This window comes from Cricetulus griseus, chromosome 2 (assembly GCF_003668045.3).
Source record: "Cricetulus griseus strain 17A/GY chromosome 2, alternate assembly CriGri-PICRH-1.0, whole genome shotgun sequence".
Classification (NCBI taxonomy): domain Eukaryota; kingdom Metazoa; phylum Chordata; class Mammalia; order Rodentia; family Cricetidae; genus Cricetulus; species Cricetulus griseus.
The window spans coordinates 52,730,249-52,754,082 of record NC_048595.1 but is presented as its reverse complement, the minus strand read 5'-3'; the positions used below and the strand labels follow the sequence as shown (position 1 = coordinate 52,754,082).

At 41.0% G+C, this 23,834-nt stretch overlaps 1 protein-coding gene across 5 annotated transcripts; it reads right to left on the bottom strand.

Annotated features, from left to right (window-relative positions):
• Nucleotides 1-736: 736 nt before the first annotated feature.
• LOC100765057 (cytochrome P450 2J3) lies at nucleotides 737-23,833 on the bottom strand. Of its 5 annotated transcripts, XM_027400452.2 has the most exons (10): nucleotides 23,242-23,380; nucleotides 21,096-21,997; nucleotides 20,106-20,268; nucleotides 18,836-18,985; nucleotides 17,781-17,941; nucleotides 13,506-13,682; nucleotides 11,390-11,531; nucleotides 7,835-8,022; nucleotides 5,945-6,083; nucleotides 737-1,652 (listed from the first exon to the last, which is right to left on the bottom strand). In XM_027400452.2, exons 2-10 carry the CDS (start codon nucleotides 21,198-21,200, stop codon nucleotides 1,474-1,476), a joined length of 1,404 nt encoding a protein of 467 aa, XP_027256253.1. In that variant the 5' UTR covers nucleotides 21,201-21,997; nucleotides 23,242-23,380; the 3' UTR covers nucleotides 737-1,473. The 5 variants fall into 5 exon arrangements, with proteins under 5 accessions (XP_027256253.1, XP_035295683.1, XP_035295685.1 ...); XM_035439792.1 differs by lacking the exon at nucleotides 21,096-21,997 and having other exon boundaries at nucleotides 23,242-23,540; XM_027400454.2 differs by lacking the exons at nucleotides 21,096-21,997; nucleotides 23,242-23,380 and adding an exon at nucleotides 23,720-23,833 and having other exon boundaries at nucleotides 899-1,652.
• Between the last annotated feature and the right edge of the window lies 1 nt (nucleotide 23,834).

Below are 23,834 nucleotides of genomic sequence, written 5' to 3'. Positions count from 1 at the left end.
GGCCCCCTTCACCCCTCCCCTAGATCCACTCCTCTGCTTCCCTTCAGAAAAGAGCAGGCTCCCAGGGATGGCTGTTTTAAAGTAGATAATGTCAAGGCCATTTTGAGTAAGGGAACAGGTACACTAACTGCAGGTCACTTCTCCTTGCCTCCTCCAAAGCCAGCGCTGCCCCAGTCTCATTTGTAGCTCTGCAGCAGATGCAGGCCACCAGCCGTGGCCATCCCCCATCTCCAGTGGCTCACACTCATCCTCCCCACCTTCTTCTCTTCCCACCACTCATTGCTGTATCCCAGGCTCCAGCTGCAGCAGCCATTCCCTGAGAACCCACAGGCCACTCCGGCCAGGGAAGCAGGTGGACTAACTGCAGATCCTCATGCCTCCCACTGCTCCTCCAAATCCAACCCCCACCTCCAACCCCTTTCTTATCTCCGGGTCTGTAGAAGACTTGCTGTGGCTTCTCCTCACCCTCTGTCTCCATTCCCAGGGGCCTAAACAGAACATCGTGGAACACCCGTCTATTCTCCCCCTTGTGGAGCCCCTAAGCCATTCCTAAGTATCAAATCTCAATAACCATAAACATCTTTTACCTGGAACCCCAAAACTGTCGTATGCATTGGCACTGTTAGACTTATTAAATACCCATGGCTGGTGAGGGTATGGATAGAGGAAAACCTACTACTCCAACTGTCCTACATCAATGTGTGTTCAAACTACATTACGAACACCCATCCTTAGACCCACAGGTAAGGGCAGCTCTCATCCCTCATCAAGGAAGTTCCTTTTTGCAGTACATGGAGACTGTCACAGAGACTCACAGCTGGTCACCATGCAGAGAACAGCTGACTGTGGGGCACTCATCCCCAGAAGGCACATCTATAACACAACCCTTAATGGCTTGTTTCCTTATGTCCCTTATTTCTTTATTTCCTCTCAAATGACTTGTATAGTAGTAGATGTCAATCAGAAATGAAGAGGGGAGGGAATGGGGCTTCCAAAATGAAAGAAGAATGGTTGTTGGGAGTTTCAGTCACAAATATTTTTTCTAATTCTCAGATGGCAGCTGCAGAGCTGGCCAGTGGGAAAGCCTTTGCGGACACCCTTCCTTCTGCACCCTCTAGATAAACTGTGTCGACAGGCTAGTTGCAAATGCACATCACAGGAGAAAAGGAGGGGACAAAGTAACTTTTATGATCATTTTTTACAACTACCATATCAATGTAATCCACCATTTCTCATGAGCAATGCAAGCATCTTCTTTACTGGAGGAATCATCTTTCTCTGAAGATCTTAGGCGAAAAGTTCTATCACTGAGCTAGTAAGTGGCTTTCCACTTATGAACCCATAGTTGGATTCAATCTCTTTAGTGTCATTAGAGCCATTTCTCCAGTCACCTTCATTCTATGTCCTCAAGTGCGAGCAAGCACCAGTGTCTTCCAAGCATATGCCATTTCTTCATACTTCCCTTCTTCAACATCACAGCCTAGGAATTGCACAAATGCGGTGACTGACAGGTGAAACGGTAACTGACATTCTGAATTGCAGGCTCAGCTTCTCATCGGCTGGGGGCTTGAAGGTAAATTTTTGCACAAGAGCAGTAAAGAAAATAAAGAGCTCAGACCTGGCCAATTGTTCTCCAAGACAAGCTCGCTTTCCTGTATGACAAAAACAAAGTAACAAAGTAATTTATTCAGCTGCCACTGGTATGTCCAGGGTCTGCTGTCACACTAACTACCTTTTGCAAAGTTGATTCTGGGAGTGGAATCCAGTTGCTTATATATGTCTAGCATCTGCCTTGTCTTCCCAAAACACAGAAGGTGAAAGTTCAGGATCATAAATCAAATTCTTCCAGGGATCAGGCAGTGCTGGGAGACCATGGCATAAGACAATAGGAGTAAAACCCTGAGCTGACCTGGACTGTGTGACAAACATAAATGCTTTCCAAACTCACTTCACTGACATAAGCAATAGGGCAGATAATGGTGCGACAAAAAAAATCTGTGAGATGCTTTTCAACCTTTAAAATGAAAGAGAAAAAAATGCAAGCAGGTATCTGAACAGGGTTGTTAAAGCACAAGTCAACTTCCACCTAAGCCCATGTCCTCCTCCACCTTGAGTGTCCTCAGTAATAGATGGCCTCCTTAGCTCTCTGACTATCCGGTTCTCCTCAAATGCCTCTCTAGGCTATTGTTGCTCCCTTTCCTGAAGGAGGGTCTACTACTAACTCACTGTCCTGCAGCACAACGTATAGTCACTATCATCATTTCTCTTAGGTGCATTGCTAGTATGTTTCTTGCTTCCATGATTTTTTTTATTGCTAACTGATTTTTTTTCATATCTTATATTCTGATTATGGTTCCCCCTCCCCAGCTCTTCTAGCTCTTCCCCATCTCTCCAAATCTAGACCCCTCCTCTTTCTCTCATTGGAATAGAAATAGGTATCAAAAACTAGTAATAATAATAATAAAAGATAAAATAAAAACAAGCCAGAATAGGACAAAATGAATACTGAAGTACCTTGTATCCACTATGATATCAAGCATGAAAAGAAACATATAAATAAGACCAAGGAAGTTATTTATAATCCCATAGTCCAGACAGAACCATGGGCACAATGATATGCATGCCAACGTTGTCATGGGGATTCCACGGAACATCGTTATAACCATTATCCTACTCAACTCTCTCCCTCTCTCTCTATTTTTTGTTTTTTTTCAAGACAGGGCTTCTCTGTAGCTTTGGAAGCTGTCCTGGAACTCACTCTGTAGACCAGGCTGGCCTCGAACTCACAGAGATCTGCCTGCCTCTCCCTCCCGAGTGCTGGGATTAAAGGTGTGCCCCACCACCACCTGGCCTTACTAAACTCTTTGAATTGCTTTTGCTACTTTGTTTTTCTCAGGAAACTAACTAGCATTCCCAGAATGATCATCAATTCATGCTTCTATTGTGCCCTCCACCTTCCACAGATTGCTGAAGAAACAAAATCAGATATTATAGGCAAAATTGTTCAGTAACTGTGTGTTACAAAAGTGGTGGCGTCAGTTTGTGCTGTGTGTCCCATCAATGTGTTTAACTCATCATCTCTGCTATTTTCATCTTCATCCTGTTAAGTATGTCTAGGGATATGACTAGTAGGTTGCTAAAATGGAACCGAATCAACTCTGTTGCAAATTCCCAAGATTCTTCTACAATTCTTCTGTCAGGACAAAACTTGAGCTGTAAAGTCAGGAATTTATGCTCCTGACTCCACCCTTGCTCAGTCAAGGACCACTTATTTTCACAGGGCTAAATCTTTCTCACTTGCCAAACACACCAACAGTCTTGTTTCTTACACGGTCTCCACGGCTGGGCAATCTTCACAATTAGCCAGCAGGAATTTACATACTTAAAAAAAGATGAAAATAAGGGACACTCAATTTGAAAGCTTTGGTCTAAATCAAAGAACAGGTCCAAGATCAGAGGTCAGAACAAAGCTTTCCTCCTTTCAAGTTCTTTACATCAGGTGCTGTGTGACAGTAATAGGCAGCCGTGTGATAATGACAGGAAGTTGAGTGACATTGACAGGCAGCTGAGTGACAGTGATAGACAGTTGACTACCATTGTCTGGTTCAGACAGTGCTCAGGCCATCACAAAAACAAAACAAACCAAAAACAAAACACATGAATTGCCTCAGTACTGAAACAAGCAAAATGACCCAAGCTTTTGTCAAAGTTCTTTCCAAGCCTAGCTCCTGTGAGTCAGTGGTTTGGTTTATTTATTGATTTGATTTATTTATGAAGAAACAAAAGACTCCTGCAAGCATAAAGCTGCCAGTGCTCTGGTCTGTAAACAGGCAGGTCTGGAAATTCAAGAATGATTGTGCCATCTGCCCTGAAAATATACCCTACTTATTTTTGCCAAGAGAAAAGAAGCTGATATCTGAATTTCCTTCATCCAGGCAGGCTGCATATAGAAAGCATAGAAAGAGGAGGGGGGAAAAGTAGCCATGTGGTAAAGGTAGGGGCAAAGCAGAAAATATTGACAGCTGTTGGCACAATGCTAATCCAATAGACATTTTAGGTTTCTATATTCTGCTCAGTGTAATTTGTTTTTATTATGTCACCACTTGTGTTAGCATCCTCAGGGAATTAAATTTTATTACCTCCATTAGAAGGAGATGATGAAAGCAATACAGATCTCATTGCTTTCTTCCATGGGTTCCATATTGTGTATACTGGTACTTCAATATTGTTCCAACCAAAGACTGGGGCTGGCCTTGTGGTTTGAATAGGTCACCAGAATGCAGTGGAAGTCATGGTGTGACAATTCCCAGAGTGGAGCTCACCATGACTGTGTATTTCTGTCTTCTCTCTTGGGATATTATTACTACCTTATAAACAGACAGGTGGTTTGTCCAAGAGAAACAGATAACATAGAAATAATACTATTTTTTTCCAGGTAAGGTCACACAAGCTCACTTATCTCACCTGTATACTTGTGAATGATGCCTGTAACTAACAGTTTGGGGCCACTTGTTATGCAGAAAGACACTTGCTGATACATATGAACTCAGTGAATCTTATAGTAGAAGGAACTATAACTTAGCCTTAAGCCCAATTGTGGTAACACATATTCTTGGAATATTTTGGGTTTATCTATGGGAAGAAAGAAGATACCAATCCATTTTATTTCCAATTAAGAATGAACAGGTAGATTGCATGAGACAATGTGTTTGCCAATGTAGTCTGTAACTAAGAGGGTTGTAAAAGAATTCCCAACAACAAAACACCAATGAATCACATTGTGTTGCTCTTTTTATTCTAAAGCTAACGGCTATGGAAAAATATTTTCATATCAGGGGAGAGATGAAGCATCTATGGGAAAGAGACATTTAACCTATGATGAAGAAGAAAACAGTCTATCTCATCTTCTCCCTTTCATACATGAGTGTATAACAATCCCTCTAATCAGTAGCAGCAAACACCAGGTAAAGAATCTTGTGGAATACATGAAGGGACATAGTCCCAGAATTTCAGAATTTCATGTTAGAACTAAGAAACAAGGAAAGTTTTATCAATGGAAATAACATTGTGATGTGATTAAAAAAGTTGAAATTATTTAACTGGGAAGACTGGGGCTTTTCTATACCTTATACTACCCATTCTATGAGTGAGTTATGGCAGGTAGGTCCTTCATGTTGTTACCATATACTTTCATCTATTGGATTACAATTAGGAAGTTAAAATTATAAAAACAGAAGACCATACTAGGGATTGTGTACAGAGAAGAATATAACACAGTTAAGAAGGTGCTATTTAGAGATACTGTCTCATGTGTTCATTTTGATAAGTAAGGATCTCTTCTGCCTGGCATTCTTCCATATCCTTATGAAAGCATAGGTCTATTTCCAAGAGAAACAGAATCCCTTTAAAATAACTTGGGAAATTAAAAACTCAATAAAAATGGAAACTATCCAGGTTTGGAGAACAAGAGGCAAGGATCTGGGTCTCTGTTCTCAGTATCGAGGAAAGAAAAACACATCAAAAGAAACTGAAAACTTCATTAGAGGTAAAGGAGACCATCTGAAAGAGGGCTAGCCTGAAGCAGTGCTGGTACAAAGTATTCTGGGATTCAAACAAGACAATACTGGGCCACACACTCTACTAGAGTAGGAAGGTAATGGTCAATTCATCTGCAAACCCTGCAGTCTACAATGGTGACTTGCCTATAAGATATACTGGTGCAACAGTGGCAATGGTAGGGAGGACATGGGAGTAGTAGGAAACAGAACACTGTGATCATAATATATTGTATGGAAAGATTAATAAACAAAAAGAAAAGGAAGACAGGGATCCAATGGGCAGGCTCATCTAGAGACATTCCCAAGCAAAGCATAGAACTATAGGATGGAGAGGAGGGAAGGGCTGGGATGGAGCTCTGAACTCTCTCCTGCACATCACAACTCACCCATTGAGAAAGGCAGAAAAGATTCTCTTTTCTTAAATTGTCCATTCTCCAAAAAGTGCTCTGGGTTGAAGATGTCTGGAGTGGCCCACTCTTTGGGGTCCCTGTGCAGTGCAGTCAGGTTGGTCAGGATCATGATTCCCTAGAAGAAGCAGCAGGAAGTAAAGACTTAATGAAAACTCCCACAGACAGGTGATGAATCTCAAACTCCCATGCCTGGCCAGAGATACTTGACATCTTGAACTTTCCTACTCTCCCCAGCTGAGTCTCTGTCACCTGAAGAATCCCAACCATTTACAAAGGTAGGTGGACCATGCTTTATTAACGAATCTATCTACTTTATTAAAAGTGGTTAGTATAGGTCTGAGAAGAGGTCCTGAAAGCATCCACAGGGTAATAATGAGCCTGCTGTTCACTGCAGCTAGGACCATTGCAGCCATATGATAGGGTGTCTCCTTCATCTATGCATTATTTTCCATACATTATCTAAGAGATTACAGCCTATCTCACTACAGTCAAAGACCCAGGGATATGTCAGAAAGCATTCCTGTTAAGACAGATATGTCACACAATACTCAGAGTCACCAAAGTGGGCCTTTCTATCTTTTTGCTCAACCATCAACAAAGCTGATCCATTCTTCAAATATCTCTTGAATCCATCACCTCCATTCCAGACCCCACTGCAGCCTTAGTGCAGGCTGCCATCTTTTCCTTCTAGACTCTTGCAACCACCTAATAGCTATGACTCTGTTCCACAGTTTGAAAGCTGAGTGTGCTTTACATATGACTTAGCGACATTCCACTCAAACTTGGAAAGCAGGTTTCTCATATTTTTAAACCAAAGATTCATCCTGTGTACCACCAGAGGCACTGTTCATTGCTCCTCTCTGACTGGCATCCCACCAGTCTTCCTTTATGCTCTCATCCAGGCCATGTTGCAATGCTGATTGCTTTAGATGGAGTATTCCTTTGCATTTTGACACAAAGATAATTCTTAACTCTCCTTCAATCCTCAGCTCCTTTACCTCTTCCTCCTGAAGCATTCACTGATTCCTTCAGCTGCTACTCCCCATCCCATGTTGCCAGCATCACAGAGAACTAGAGTGTTTTCCTTCTGACAGCCCTCATGGTTTATAAGCAGGGACACCCATGACACAGGTATCCCGACTGCAGACCCAAACTTTGTGGGTGTTTAATGAACACTTTCTTGATTAGTAAAGAACAACTTCTATTCTGTGTATAAGGTTTTGCATATGTAATCTCATATTTCCATATGGAGCCTATGCATTTGGTTGAATGCATTTTGTAGAAGCTGAAGCTGTGTTTGGTTAAGTAATATGGGAGTCAGTGAAGTCAGCATTGGAAACAGACCTAATTGCTGTCAAGGCCACAGTTCTCCACATCTGTTGAACATAGTCATTTAGATTTCTCAATATCCAGGGAACTGATGTTATAGTCTCTGGGAAGAGTTGGTAAGGTTGTCTGAAGATGAATGAATGAACAGAAAAATGCAAACATCATTGGAAAAATTCAGGCCTCAGCTTCAAGCCATGAACTCTTCATCAGAGAAAGAGAATGGTGAACACAATGAACGCTCTCTGCTTCTATAGCAACTGTGCCCTGCCAACATTAGACCAGCAATACACTGAGGTGTGCCATAGCAAACAAAGCCAGCTTTGGCTTAAACACACCTGATCTAGGAATCTTCCCTTCTCAATGCTTCATAATAGATTTGAATATCCACTGATACACATAGAGGATTTTGGCAGAAATATACTTTTTTTCCTATTGAAATGATTTCTTGGGTCGGGAATACATGTCATGTTTTAAGTTTAGGATCCCAAGATGATGCCAAAGATGGACTGGAAGATCTGAGGCTGGGAGAGTGGTTACCTTTGGCAGGTCAAATCCAGCCAACTTGGTGTCACCTGTCCCTTCCCTGGGAACATTAAAGGGGATGATATTTCCTATCCGCTGCACCTCGTGGATGACGGCATTGGTGTAGGGCATGGACTCTCTGTCAGCCAGTATGGGCTGTCTTCCTTGACCAATCACTCTGTCAATCTCAGCCTGCACTTTTTCTGAAAGAAAACAGGAGATTTTATTAATTTTAAAACTTTATTTTTTTTTCTAAAGACATGGAAATTACTAGTAGTATGAGACCTCACCTGTTTTTATTTCACCTTAGCACCCTGATTATAAAGAAATAAAAGTTTACCCAACCCTTCAAATATCTGTTTTAGAAAACTGTCAGTTCAATAGCTTTATTTGAGCTTACAAGGGAATCATAAATTTCCGTATATCATGAGCTAAATATCTCAGATTACCATAGCAGTATCTAGGCATGCTTCTACACATAAGCACCATTCACAGAGTGAGATACAAATCACACCAATGTTTTCCTCATAGTTCTGGGGGCGGGGGAATCTTCTGAGATCAAAGCACTAGCAGTTTTCTTGCCCCATAGACAACAAATATCCATCTGTTTGGTGCCAAACCTTCACACCTTAAGGAGCAATGAATCTCTTTGGTAAATACTAATTCTCTTCATAAGGGCCGATTGCCTCCTGTAGTCATATTGATAGATGATAGAGCTGAACATGAGCTTGGCAAATAGGACACAAAGGTTCAGACTGCAGAACATCTGTAATCCCTACTTTTTTTTTTTTTTTTTTTTTTTTTTTTTTTTTTTTTTTTTGGTTTTTCGAGACAGGGTTTCTCCGTGTAGCTTTGGAGCCTATTCTGACACTCACTCTGGAAACCAGACTGGCCTCGAACTCACAGAGACCTGCCGGCCTCTGCCTCCTGAGTGCTGGGATTAAAGGTGTGTGCCACCAACGCTCGGCAATAATCCCTACTTTCTTAAGGAGGTTTATCTTCATGGGTCATAGACAGCAGTGTGTTGCTGGTCAACATTGCTGCTGAAGATGCTTCCATTTTTGAGCTTCAGTTTTCCCATGTGATTAGTGAGAATAAGTTTGCCTTAACCTAAGGATGTTTTCACATTTATATGAACTGTTATAATAACCTATTGATTCTGCAAGCTGTCTGCCAATATAGAGGTTGAATTCATTTTATCTGATTGGTTAGCAACACATTTCATTTAAAATAAATTTGGGATTCCAGGCTCTTTACTATGACTCTCTATATGAAAATTAATTTCACATAAAATTTATATAATATAAAATTTATCACTATTACCATGGTGACTCAGGGCAGGGTTCTTCCTATATAGACAGGATCACCTTAAATTTTCAACACAATTGTCTCAAACCTGTCAGGTATGGAGATTAATGGTGGGAGGCACCAATCATAGTTCTTCTCACCATTTTTGCATGAATAATTCACTAGTCTTTAGTATGTTCATACTGTTGTATATGTTATTGCTGGAACTTCATTGCATAAAAAAGTCTATGTCCATGTTACAAACACTGATTTCCCCTTCCTTGCATTCTCCCTTCTGTGTGTACAATTTGACTATTATTTCAGTTGGATAGTACATTATTTGGAATTTTGTGTTCATTTTCTTTAACTTAGCACAATGTCCTGAATTAAGTGCAGCATCAGAATTCCTTTTCTGGGGCTGGAGGATGGCTCAGTGGTTAAGATCACATGTTACTCTTGCAGAGGACATGAACGTGGTTCCCAGCACACACATGTAGCTCACAACCATCTATAACTCCAGTTCCAGCAGATCTGATGCTTTTCAGGTACAAGACAAGCACATATTACATATACATACAGGTAAAGCACATATAAACATAAGATTAAATAAATCTTTAAAAAAATTGAAAAGAATTTCTTACCTCTGATTAGTTTTCTATAGATCTTAGGAGGTATATCCCACACTTTATTTATTCATGTCCTATGGATATTCTGTTTTTTACTGCCCCTTGACTACTCTACATGTTGTGAAATGTACATGGTTGTAATTATATTATTTAAATCTACTGATACTTTGGATTCTCATTTTCTAGAGTCAAATCTGTATCCTAAGTGAGATGCCTGTTAAGCTGAGCTAAACCTGCAGACTCAACATGGTGATGGAGACAACTGAGTCCAGCAAGTTGTCCTATAACTTCACACTTGTACCATTGTACTCTCCTGCACCTCCTAAAATATATCAAAAAATTTAAATGTAATCTTCAGGAAGAAATGCATTTTAAATGATGACTCAAGAAGCATATAGGTAAAGATGGATACATTAGTAAATATACATTTCACATTAATAAAGAAATAAAGTTTACCCTGGGGAGAGAGCTCAGTTAATAAAAAAAGCCTTGCTTGCAAGTAGGAGGACGTAAAATCCATGTTAAAAAATCAGGTATGAAGGCAGGGAGACCCCTGTTGAATTCCAGGCCACAGAGAGAACTTATCTCAAAAAAAGTGACCTATGCTTAAGGAAGGAAGTCTGAAGTTATTCTGTGGCCTAAGCAAGCATGTGCACATATACACATACATACATTCATACAGGTCACTCACACAAAGATGAAATAATGGTTACAGACAAATCTGACTTCACCACATTGGTAGGATGCTAACTTTCTCTTTTCAGTTTTCATCCAGGGAAAAAATATACTAAACTGACTTATAACCCATGAATAAATTGTTAGCCATATTTTGAAAAAAAAAACACAAAAAAACCAGTTTCAGGATATAAAAAATGGTCCCAACCACTACCTGCTAAACTCTTCTAGAATGTGGAAGAAGAGAAATTATGAGACAGACAATTCTTTGTTATGGACAACAGGCAGTGGAGAGACACAAAAACAATGTACAAAGCTCAGTCATTGATGGAGGAGCATTGTTCATCTCTGGAGGAAGAAAATAACAGCAATTCCCTAGTCAGTAAATTCCTAGAGAAATCTGAAACACCTTAGAGATGTGGTACCTTAGAAGATTATTCTAGATGTGGAAGAATTTGGAACAGTACATTCTTGGTAGAGGGAAGACTTGATGTCATGACTTAGAGACAAGAATAAAGACAGTGACAAGAGAGGACGTGTTACAGGAGGAAGTTACCATGCAGGGTAAGTGGGGTTGAGGATGGGCAGAAAGGTGTATATCAATCATGACTTTAGAAACCAGACTAACCCTTTTGCTCACCATCCAGAGAAAATAGGAATGTATTGCTAAAAAGGAAGGAAGACATCTGTGGATGCTCCTAGGGTAATGCTACTCTTGGCTGGAATTGACCATAATGTCCCTTGACTTCTCTGCTTTGTTCTAGACTTAATGCCTATTGAATACTCAGATGCTATAATATTGGTACTCCTGTACCATAATCCTGACAGAAACATGTAGAGGATGTGCCCCAGCCCAAGTGCACATCACCTCACAGCCATTCTATCTTTTGCCATCCCACCATGTCATCTTTGGGTCCCTTCTGAGCCACAGATTCCAGAAGCATCATGCCACCTTGTCTGGGTGCATTCACCACATGCTGACCTTGGACTTCTGGATAGAGGGCCATACAGAGCAGAGCCCAGCGCAGTGTGGTGGATGTTGTCTCTGTTCCAGCAAAGAAGAGGTCCAGAGTGCTGCAGATGAGGTTTTCTTCATTGAAACTTGTAGTAGTCTTATCTGGGTACTAAAAAGGACAGTGTGTGCTTGTTTATTCAGAAGTTCTGTGTCAAAACCTTAGGGTATGAATTTGGTAAGAGTCACAAAAATAATAATCCCTTTGACCTCATCAGGAAGCATTTTCCTGTCCTGAGTGCTGTAAGCTGACCAAACCTTCTGGAACTTGGGTGGGTGAAAATATCAACTATTTTCTTCTGATTATGTTTTTGGAAACCTTTTGACCAGTGGAAATAAGATGGGCTAAAAATCATGCTTGGCTTCTTGTATCTGTCACATCACTAAGTCACTACTTGGTGTAGGACATTCACTTAACATTTCTTGCCTTCAGTTTTATAAAATGAATATACATGGCATTATCAATCACGTGAGATACCACACGCACAGTCAATACTCAACAAATGCTTCCGTTGATCCTAGAAAGAATCAAGTCAACTGATTCTCTGAGCTCATCATTCATCTCTCCTAGTTGAGACTTCCTGATTTCTCAGTTATTTTTATGACACATCATCATTTTTACCAGTTTACTCTGGAAGAACAAATTTGCTAAGATTGATTTTAATATTGATGACCTAATAATACCTGCATATGACAAGTAACTATTCACCTCTTCCTCTGAAGGAAAAAAAAACATTTTTATTAATATTATTTAAGGAAAATGAAATAAGAGAGAAGATGAAAAATTAGTATTCTGCCCCTGTTCAGAAGAGGAACCCATAGACCAATGTATCCAAGTTATGGTACTGATCCAGTGATGTGTACCAGTAAGAGGCCTAGGGAGAGCAAGGCTGTATATTTTGTGATATGATTTGGATCTGAAATGAAATTTGAGAATTACTCCAGGCTCACTTTTAAAATCCTTGGTTCCTAGTTGTCTGAGGTATTTTTGGAGGTTCTATAACATTTGGGGAAGGGGAAGAACCTAGCTGGAGGAAGTCCCTACTAGGGGCAGGACTCTTAAGGTAATATTAGGGCCCTGGATCTTGCCTTGGTTCCTGAATCCCAATGCATCATTATGTGAACAAACTTCATTATAGGCTTTGGTCACCATGACCTTCACTGCTGCTCTGTCATTCCTGCTCTGTGGTGATGGACCCAACTCTCTAAAAGAGTGAGCGAAATTAAATCCCTGGTGTTGTTTTTGCCAGGTATTATCACTATGACACAAAAGTAACAAACATCCAACTGGCTGCTGTCTAACCTCAAGTATTAGTGAATGGTTTTTATGTGGGATCAGAAGGCCTTATCTAAATGTTAAACTGTTACATTCAGCTGTACATTGCTTATAGCTTGCATTGGTGGATGAGATGTAGTCAGTAACAGGTCCTAGACCAGCTTGTAACAAAATTTGACTCTGGGATACTTTCATTTATGATACAGATCTTTCACATATGGGTAAAAGCTAAGAGAGAGACAGAAAGACAGTCATGACCTCCTGCCAAACGACCCTAACAATCTTGAATTAATGCTATCCTATACCTCATAAGTACTATACCCTTTTCATTGAATTTTCCTTTAGGGTACTAAGAACTAGTAAGATCCACAAAAATGTCCATCTATTCATCTCTGCATATCACTTGATACTCCATAATAAACCTTGTTTGCATGATTAATTTTGAAAGGGAAGATTATAAAGAGTTATTCTTATAAGAGGTGACTCAAGGCTCAGAACCAAAGAGATGAGATACAAACATGGAAGTAGTGATGGGGAGAAATGATGTTACACTCTTGCCATTGAAGATGAAGGAAAGAGACATGGCAAAAGGTACTTGTATACAGAAGGATCTGGAAGGGGCAAAGTAACTAGTTCTCACTATTTCCATATGAAGCTTGCCTGGCCAACAGGCATACAGGGAGCATAGAGCACTATGAGGGAACACATCTGTGCTATGGCAAACCAATAAAGTCAAGGAAACACACTGGAGGGTACTAAGCTGCTTCTTCTTCTTCAAGAAGAAGACAACATAGCAGGCTTCCTCCTCACCTTTGTCATTTCCTTGAGGAAAGCATCAATGAAGTCTCTTGGCTCCTCAGGGTCCCAGTCTTTCCGGTGATTGTCAATAATATCAGATACAAACAATTTCAGTTTTCTCCAGTTTCTGAAAAGTGTTTGGTGTGATCCAGGAAGATAGTGAATTATCCTTGGAAAGATATTGTAGAGCTGATTGGGAAAAATAAGACAGTCATGGAGACACCATGGTGTCACATTTCAAAAACAGTCTTGTCTTTCTCTTTATTTCTTATAGTGGGAAAGTGAAGCCATCTTGGCTCCTCTTTAACTCTTACTCTGTACCCCCACCCTCCACAGGCATTTCCGTGTTGTAAAGACTTTAACATCCTAAACTGAATCAAAGAAGAGGCTCAAATTACAAGAGGGATGATTAAAAGAGAACAATTAAACCAATTAATTGTACATGATCTTGTTAAAACAGGAACAAAGTAAAACGCATGATGGTAGTAAGGTAGATAACAACTTAGAACTTGTGTGCTAAAGATCTTGCTTTACTTTAGGGAGGGTAAAAATGTTTGTCTGACACCACAAGAAAACCCACAGAATCAACTAACCTGGGCCCATAGGTGCTCACAGAAACTAAAACAGCAACCAGAGTGCTTGACTGACCTAGACCCTCTGCATATGTTACCGTTGTGTAGTGTGGTGTTCTCGTGGGACTCCTAACAGTGGGATCAGGGGCTATCTCTGACTCTGTTGCCTGCTTTTGGAAAACTTTCCTCTTACTGGGTTGCCTCATCCAGCCTTAATATGAGAGGAGGTGCCTAGTCTCACTGCAGCTTGATATGCCATGGCTGGCTGATATACATGGGAGGCTGACCTTTTCTGAAAAGAAAGGAGAAGGAGTGGATGGGGGGAGGCAGGGATAGCAGAGTTTGAGTGGAAGGATTAGGAGAAGAGGAGGAAGGGAGGGGAAACAGTAATCAGGTTGGAAAATATAAAATTAATTTAATAAAAAGTATTTGTCCTAGATGTTGGCTGTTATAAATATCAATTTTATTTGGATTTATTTATCTTATGTATGTCTTGACTCAATATATGTATATTCATCATTTGCATGTCTGGTGCCTGCAAAATCCAGACGAGGGTATTGGATATCCTGAAACTAGAGTTATGGATAGTTGGGAGCCACTGTTTAGATGCTGGAAACTGAACTCCAGTCCTGTGAATGAGCAACTAATACTCGTAACTGCTGGGCCATCTCTCTAGCCCCTACAGCTATCAGATTTTAAGGTAAAGACTAAAGCAATAGAAAAGAGCACCAAGTTTTCTCGATTAATACTTGAAGATGTTCAATGAGGACACTTAATAACTTAAAACATGAGAAAACTCAGATAATTATAAACTACAAAATAATCACAAACTAGTACTCAGAATTTAAGAATATTTATTTCATTTTTAATTATGATCATGAGGTATATGATGAGCTCATGAGTCCAGGTGCCTACAGAAGCCAGAGGCATTGGGTTTCCTGAAGTCACAGGTGTTGTAGCCAGCCAATATGGGAATGGGAGCCAAACAGTCTGTGCTCTTAATTGCCAATCTATCTCTCCAGCCCCCTCATACTTAACACTTTTAATAAAAGGAGATAAGTGTTCCAATAGAAAGACAATGATTATCAAATTTGATACATTTATAGACCAATTTTGGTATAACAAATTTGGCACACTATTCATAGTGCCAATTTGAGAATCTACTGTTAAAAACTGAAATACACAAAGGCCTGAAAACATGAAGCATTCGTGAGTCTGAGCATCCTAAGATGGTCTCTCACTGTATCCCCTTAGTAAGAGAAGGTACAGAGAGATAGTTGTGGACAACAAGACCTAATACAAACAGGCTGGAGTATGGCAGACAGCATAAAGCCAGATCAGGCTGGGAAGTGCTTAAAGAGATTTCCCACACTCAGAGGGCAAGAACAGAGCTCATCAGCTGACAATAACCCTGGAGTTTGGCAGCTCTGAGTCTGAGGTCAGTAGGCAGAACACACTTTACCTATCTTTCACTTTTGTTGTGAAAGAGAACTCCAGAGTTTTAGGGGTACACAGGATACCCACAGGGCACTCCTCCAGAAGGTAATTAGGAGCCTTGAAAGTACAAAGGTCCCTCCCCAGCATATAATGATCTCAGTGCTATGGTTGTTTCTCCAGCTCCCAATGTACCTGGGAGATACCACCTAACTAAAAGAGACACACAGAGGCTAAGACGTGAGGAAACTTGGGAGGGTGAGAGGTTATGCCCACTCCATGGAGAGCAAGCTCAGTGTGGCCAGCAGAGGCTCCTACTATGTAAATAAGAAAAATAGCAGCTAAGGTATGAAGACAATTCTGGTAGACATAAGACTCAGCAGTAGCACAAAACAAAGGACCAACAAAAGCCCGAGTTCACTTGCCCTTCTCCTCCATTATTTAAATTGCAGTCTTCCATTTTTGAGGACCTGCAAAGCAGATCCATCCACTCTTTTTTCTTTTTCTGTGTGATTCATTATTTTCCTACACATTTAGCTGAATTTTTACTTTGTTTTAACTTAAAAACTTTAAATTAAAATAATTTTACATTCATTTATTCATGTGCACATTTATTTGTGTGTGGGGGTGTGTCCTATGTTCATGGTACCTTTGTGGAGGTCAGAGGACAACTTGAGGGACACGGCTCTGTTCTTCCACCCTGTGAACTCCCAGGATGAAACTCACCTTGTCAGGCTTTGCAGGAAGCCCCTTCTTTGGCTGAGACATCTTACTCACCACACTTACCTAGTTATGTTTATGCCTCTCCTTATTTTTAGAAATAGTATTTCTTTTCTTTGGTTTATTCATTTATTTGCCTTCTGTGACCTCTTTTATATTTATAGCTTGAATTTATCTTACTGGCTTTTAAAAATAATACAATTAAAATGTTATTCCTCTCTCTCTCTCTCTCTCTCTCTCTCTCTCTCTCTCTCTCTCTCTCTCTTGTTTTTGTTTTTTGAGACAGGGTTTCTCTGTGTAGCTTTGGAGCCTATCCTGGCACTCACTCTGGAGACCAGGCTGGCCTCGAACTCACAGAGGTCCGCCTGCCTCTGCCTCCCGAGTGCTGGGATTAAAGGCACCTGGCGTTATTCCTCTTTTGATACTTACTTTAGAACCTTTCTACTATTGCTGTTAAATTGATTTTTGTTTCCCCTCTCTATGTTAGTCTTTTCCTGTGTGTAACGTTCTTTTCCTCCCTCCTTTTCCTTTCCTCTTTATGTTATCTCACCTTATTTCCTCCCTCCCCTTCCCTGTCACCTTCAGGCATCTCATTCATTTACAATATTAACTCTACAGTAGATAACTCTGAAACTTCATAGCACATTCAGTAGTTTGGACATTGTTTCAGTTCTTTAGTCATTGGTGATATAAGAAAGAGCTGCAACTGAATTCATGTGTGATTCTATATTTTGCAAGAGAAGAAGTTATTGCTACTATAACAGTTTGTTTTCTTCTCACAGAGTGACACTATGGATTAAATTTTGAAGTCTAGGTAGCTCCATGAGAAGATTCTCCAAAAAATTCCAGAAATGGTATCCAAACCAACAGCTGTGAACACTGCAACACAGAAATACAAGAAACATGGGAAATCTAGGCAACAAGACACCTGCATTTACAGGTCAGGATACTAAAAGAGAGATCTTGAGAGTCAAGGAAAAGAAGAATAGAAGAGAACTTAAGGGGTGTGAAAATAGAATCTATGTAAAGGAGTACAATTAGTGCAACTGATAGGAAATCAGAGCTGAGAATAACTGAGGGAGAATGGGAACCAGCAGGATTAGGAAGAGAAAGCAATAAGGAAAATTATAGTGGTACATGTATGAAGATATCATGATGACACCCTTCACTATACAAATTAATCTAAAAGAAAACCACTTTAAAAACTATAAAGTTTCCAGGAAGTGGTGGCATGTGTCTTTAATCCCAGCACTCAGGAAGCAGAGGCAGGCAAATCTTTATGAGTTCGAGGCCAGCCTAGTCTACAGAGCCAGGACAAGTTCCAAAGCTATGCAGAGAAACCCTGTTTCAAAACAAAACAAAACAAAACAAAACAAAACAAAACTATAAAGTTGATAAAACTGCAATGCACAGAGATAATCCTATGATTCTGTTAAACTCAACTCTAAGATATTATATTTTAACTTCAAAAGCCCTAAAGTACAAAAAGGAAGAGCCTGTCTGTTTGAATCAGTCCCACTTTAATACCCTTCCCAAGATAATGAGAAGCTCAAGTGCTTGCCTGACACATCAACGATGACTCCAAACACATGACCTCATCCAGTAGCCTCAGCATCTCCTGAAACTGACTGTCATGATACTCAAAGCGCTCCCCAAAGGTGACAGTGCAAATGATATTGGAAACTGCATTATTGACATTGAAGTGAGGGTCAAAAGGCTGTCCTGGAGGTGGAGAAAGAGAGCTGGGTTGTTTAAAGATATTTATATTTCTATTCTCTAAAAACAAAAACAATTAACTCCAAATGTTAAAAAAACAACCCTCCAGCTTCCCCTCCTCCTATATAAATATCGGAGAATGCAGAGAATGAAATAATTTGGCTCTGGCCATCGCACACAAACGAGGCTGACATGATCCAAGGTTTCTGTTAATGGCTGTAAATCAGATTGATGACCAGTATTTAAATTCAACAAAATATTTAATAACCCATTATGTTTGCTAGGTTACAACCCTCTAGGGCAGAGTTGTAGTATAAGTTCACTGTTCAGTCTTCAGTGCCTGTGATGGTACTTTGCTTATGATCTAACAAATAAAGCTTGCCTGCAGATCAGAGAAGCAAAGCTACCAGCCTCTAGAGAGTTCTCACCTCTACCAATGCCCAGACTTAAAGGGTGATCCTGTCCTCAGATTGCATCTCCAGACTGCATCTGTCTCCACCAAACCTCAGACTGCATGGAGCTCCTGTCTTCGCCCCTTATATTCCTCTCTAGTGCTGGGCTTGAAGGTGTGTCATCATAAGTGCTGGGATAAAGGTGTGAGCTGTTTCTCTTTTAGATTGATTCACTCCATGTAGCCCAGGGTGACCTTGAACTCACAGAGATCCATCTGCCTCTGTCTCCTGAGTGCTGGATTAAGGTGTGGCCACCACTTCCTGTCCTCTATGGCTAACTAGTGGCTTATCTATGCACTCTGATCTTCAGGCGAGCTTTATTAGATCATAAACAAAATATCACAAGTGCCTAGAACAGAGCTGGCCTGGGACAAACAAACACTTAATAAAAATCTGTTCAACAAATGTAAGGCCACAAGCCCCAGCATCTGCCCTGTGAAATACCCACCTCCCTCCTCTCCTATGGCGTCCACAAGGTGTTGGGCTTCCTCCTGTATGCGCTGCTCTAAGCTCTTCTTTCCCAACCCAAAGTTCCTCAGTGTCATTAGGGTGAACCTTCTTTGTTCCTTCCATGTCTGGCCGCTGGAGAAGATCAACCCTGGAAAGAATTGATACAGCGTTATGGCGTTATGATTGTGATCTAAAATCACCTGACAAACTTGATGAGCACATGTACAATTGAAAGGAGATGGGCCAATAAGGCACTTGGTAACTATGTAGAGAGACAACCCCAAAGCAAGGGAACTAAGATTTACTGATTACTTACAACAACAAACAATTTAATATTCCTTGTGTTCTGTGTGATCTAACTCTTTCAGAAATTCCATACACTTATTAACTATTCACTCTAGGCCCATTGCACCTGATGCAAAAGCTGAGACATTGGGATAAAGTCTACTTTATAAAGAAATGTAGCTAGTAGATAGCAGCCATGTATTCATGTTTCAGTCTCCCAGTTCAATGCTTTTGATCATACAAATCACATGAATTCATGTTAAGCCGGATAACAGGAATGTACTCATGGCTAAGACATGCACTTTTAACGGGGTAAGAAAGCTTTATAGAAGAGGTTCTAGCCAAGGCACATGGCAAAGAATGAATAAATGACTCAAGAAAGTAGAGAGGATGAGTATCCCACACACAGAGACCCTAGAGACTAGGAGGAAGAACCTTCTGGTATACTCAGCACCTATCAACCATCACAGCATATACAATGGATACGGCCATCAACTGGTAATTTTCAGAGATATTCTCAAATACTTTTCATGTAAGTCTTAGCCTCCTGATTGTTACTTTTGAAATGATAATAATAAGTATTCAAACTAGTGTGTTATATTATTGGTCTGAAGGCAAAAGACCACTGGGTGATACCATTTCATGATGGAGTATGAAGAGTTAATATCAAGAAGAGCAGCAGCAAGAGGAGGCTGACTCACATCTATTTTCCTAGGGCAGAGGGTTGGGGTGGGAAAATGGAAGTGAAAGCACAATGTCTCTGGGTGGGCATTCCGTCAGAGCATCAAAGAGTTAGTGTACAGGATACATGATGTCTCCCAAGTAGAGAGACATAGTAAGTCCTCAAATATTGTGTCCTCATCCTTGGAAGATGGCGATTCATGATGGGGTTGGTCTATGGGAGGATTGTCAAGTTACAGACAGGCACCTTTACCATGTCACAAGAATTACAGTACACACCAGACATCACTCAAGGAACTTACCATTTTTACTAAAGAGATGTTGTCGAAGAAGAGTGACAGGACGATTCAGAAAGTTTGGCTCCAATTGAGTAAAGACTTCCTTGATTAAGGGCATGCCACTGACAACCACTGAGGGTATATTAGCAAAATCCAAGCTTAAAACGTTCCCATATTTCTTCACAAACTGAAAAATATTTCAGCAGTTACAATTGAGTGGGCCCACGTCTGTGTGTCCAGAAATGGCAGGCATGTGTGTGGCCAATGGGACTCAATTTGAGATGTGTACAAAGACTGTTACTGGAGGCAAGCATCTTCCTTTGTGTAAATGTTTGAAATTTTTCCCTTCTTCTATATTAAGCTCAATTTCAATACACACTAAAAATAGAAATTTCCCTTTATAAAATACCTAAAGAATTCAGCAAATATGAATTATATATGCAGTTAGCTGGTGTACCTAGAGGAAGGCATGAGGATATATGTAGCAATAAATAAGGCACAGTCTCTAAACAGAAGTATCCTGAATTTTAATGAAGGCAGAGAATGGAGGGAAAAGACTATGGAAGGTTTGTACATGTTTGGTGTAGCTTTAAAAGTATCCCTCTTTATCCACAGAATAATTCCTTCAGCATCTTGCTATATACATGAGATTGTTGTGTAACCAATGCAACTAACACTGTGAGAAACAGTGTGTGGAGTATTTGTGTGGGGAGGAAGCATTTTTGTGTAATGAGAATGTTTCCAGTTTTTCCTTCTCTTATCTACTTTAAGAATTTCCTCATAAAATTTCACTCATGGGTTCAGTCGATTGATTTGAATTAAATGAGCATAAGGTGTCCCTGGATTGGGTTATGAGGTCATAAATGTTTTAAAGAAATCAGTGTTTCTAAACTGAAGCATCCTGCAGGCCAATGGAAGCAGAGTGTTCTGTTCCTAACCTGCAAAAGGCTGAGAGTGTTTCTTGAAGTCTACTATAGCAAGCATGGAATTATTAATACATTAAAATGTGCTTACCCAGAGGATTGTGTCTTCCCCATATCCTGTTAGATATGGAGAGTGCAATAAAGGGTGGAGGCCGGGAGTGGAGACTTCCCTGTAGCTCTGGAGTGGTGCAAGCATGTAGGTTCTATGGTTAATTGTCTTTGTACTCTTGGGGAAGTTAAGCTCTATCTTTTGAAACCTAGAACCTTAGTATGAAAGGTTAAAAAATAAATCCATCCTGCATTGGGTTCTATTAGGAAGAATGAAAGTAGAACTGTGCAAGTCACTTTGTTTTCTCCTTCTAGGCACTCAGCTACCCTCCACATCTCTGGGAAATTAGCCAGCTGTTTATATGAAAAGCATGTGAGGATAAGGACGACAGAGCAGGTGAGTCTCTGGCTATAGACAGAACTCACTGAGGAAAGGAATGCCATTTATCGTGCTGTATTTTATCAACACTAAAACTCCACACCATAATGAGCATTTCCCATCTTCCCAACAAGGAAAACAAGTTGGATGTGAAGTAGTGTAGCCAAGAAGACAAAGTTGTTGCTTGGCAGAAAGAATCTCCACATGTTACATAATGTTGAGGGGAAAAAAAAAAAAGATCTGATTTTGAAATATTCAAATGACCTTGGAGTTTAGTGAAAGTTACAGGGTGGGAAGCAGGCCTGAGTGTAAGGAGTGGAGAGTTTGGTTGAAGAAGAAGAAGAAGAAGAGGGAAACAGAGAGAAGGGAAGAGAATGTCCATGCTTGTGCAAATAGAATTGAATGACTGTGTGAGGAGTAGCAAAGTTTCTTCCCCCCATATGATCAAGAGTTAGCTTTTGAGGATTCCATTTCAGCCTTTTGTCCTTCTGAGTCACATGTAGCTTCAACAGAGGTATCAAACAGAAGGGCTCTGTTCCTCCTTTGCCACATTTGTGCAGTCTCCTCTGCAGGAATGAGAAAGAAAACACTTGTGGTCAGAAAGGAAACTGTGACCCCGGAAGGGCAGAGAAAAAGACAGCAATGGGAGGATGAGTAAGGGGCAAAGCGGCAGATTTCCTCTGCCTTGGAGTTCCGGCTGCACTGGACACTGGAGAGCAGGGCAGTGTCTGATGTGGGTCTCAGTGTGTGGGGACAACAGCTGAGACAGTGTGTAATAGAGGGGAGAAGGTTCCTCCGTGTTTGTAGTAGCTTCACTTCACATGGAAAGTGGTGTTAGCAAAGTCTCATGGGCTGCACGTGCACACTGAGTAACACAGAGCAGCTGCGGGAGGACAGTAAAAGAGATGTAAAGAGAGAGAAGAGAGGAGGAGGAGGAGGAGGAGGAGGAGGAGGAGGAGGAGGAGGAGAAGGAGGAGTCCGCAACCACTCAGAAAGTATCCAAGAAACACACATGGAAGGGATAATGGAAGAAAAGGATGTGGGAACAAAGAAGAAAAAATTATGGGGTTAGATCCTTAAATAGCAATAAATAATCAGCCACACAACCATGGTCAATCTTCACATGTAATGGAAAGTGACAGGGATAATTAAACACAGCTGGAGTATCCACTGTCTAAGCGAGGAAAATCACTGTGGATAACGAGGAACATTACATGGGAAGATGGTCATTCACCAGAAAGACCTGACAGTTTTACATGTGTACTAGGTACACACAACAGTCTTTCCGATACAAGGACAGAGCTTCCAGAATGGAGTGGAAAGACAGACAGACTCCCAGTGGAGCTGGAGATTTCAGTGCATCTTTCTCTGAGGTTGATGTAATCAGTAGTTGAGCAGTTGCATGGATGTAGAAGGACCAAATTAGGCTCAATAAGAGAAATAAGAGAACTGACACTCATCCAGGTCAAGAGGAGACCATATATTTTTTTTTAAAGTGGACTGGTGCTCTAAGCAACATCTGTAGCACCCCTTTTCTTAAACCAGCATGGCTAAATTAATGTTATCCAATCCACCTTGACATCCTTAAAAGAATTAAAATCATACACAATATGTTCCCAGGCCATAAAAGTATACTGGAAATCTTAACGTCCACAGATAACAAGAAAATCTCCCAACTCTTTGGAAATCTGAATATCTTATCTCCCTCTGGGTTATCAGGCTGCCAGCCTGAGCCTACAACCATGTCCTCCCCTTCGAGGTGCCAGGATCCTGTCCCGGGACACAACCAAGCACTCTGGCCTCTTCCTACCTTCTGTAAGGCTATGTGGGGCTGCTTTGGGTCCAAATAGAACAAGCACCCAAAAAACGGCAGGCGTCTCGGCCCTGGCGGATAGTTTTTGGGGCGCCGGTTTTTGAAATAGTCAGCCAGGAACAGGAAGACAACAGCAGCTAGCAGCAGAGTCTGGAGATGGAGCGCTGCCCAGATGGCGGCCACCAGGGAGCCCGTGGCGGCGAGCATGGCTGGTACCTGAACAGGCTCTCCTGGGGAATGAGGATCTGAGCTGGGGCAACCTGTGCTTCCCAGAATGGACCAGCCCCTTGGCTATGCCCTCCCAGTCCCCACAGGACTCCGCCCATCTCTCCCCCTGCCGACTCCTCAGCCCAGATATGTTCACTTCCGTCTTTCTGGCCTGGCGGCAACCTCTTCTGAAACCCGATTCTCATTTCCCTAGGCTTGAGCCAATCTTTTCCCAGTTTTCTCAACGACCCAACCTTCCTGGCCGCACCTGGACGTTCTCTCTTGGTGACACCCTTTCCCCAAGTTCCTGTTCGGGTCCTCAAGCTTTGCAGCCTGTTCCTGTGGAGAAACTAGGATGGATTCCGGAAGCCATTTGAGCATGT

Excerpts from the sequence above, each read along its gene's own strand:
- LOC100765057 (XM_035439792.1), bottom strand. The coding sequence starts at position 23,451 with ATGCTCGCCGCCACGGGCTCCCTGGTGGCCGCCATCTGGGCAGCGCTC. Across the intron at positions 13,683-17,780 it reads AGTCATCGTTGATGTGTCAG|CTCTACAATATCTTTCCAAG; the intron begins GCAAGCACTTGA and ends TTTCCCAATCAG. Across the intron at positions 8,023-11,389 it reads CCTCTATCCAGAAGTCCAAG|AAAAAGTGCAGGCTGAGATT; the intron begins GTCAGCATGTGG and ends GTTTTCTTTCAG.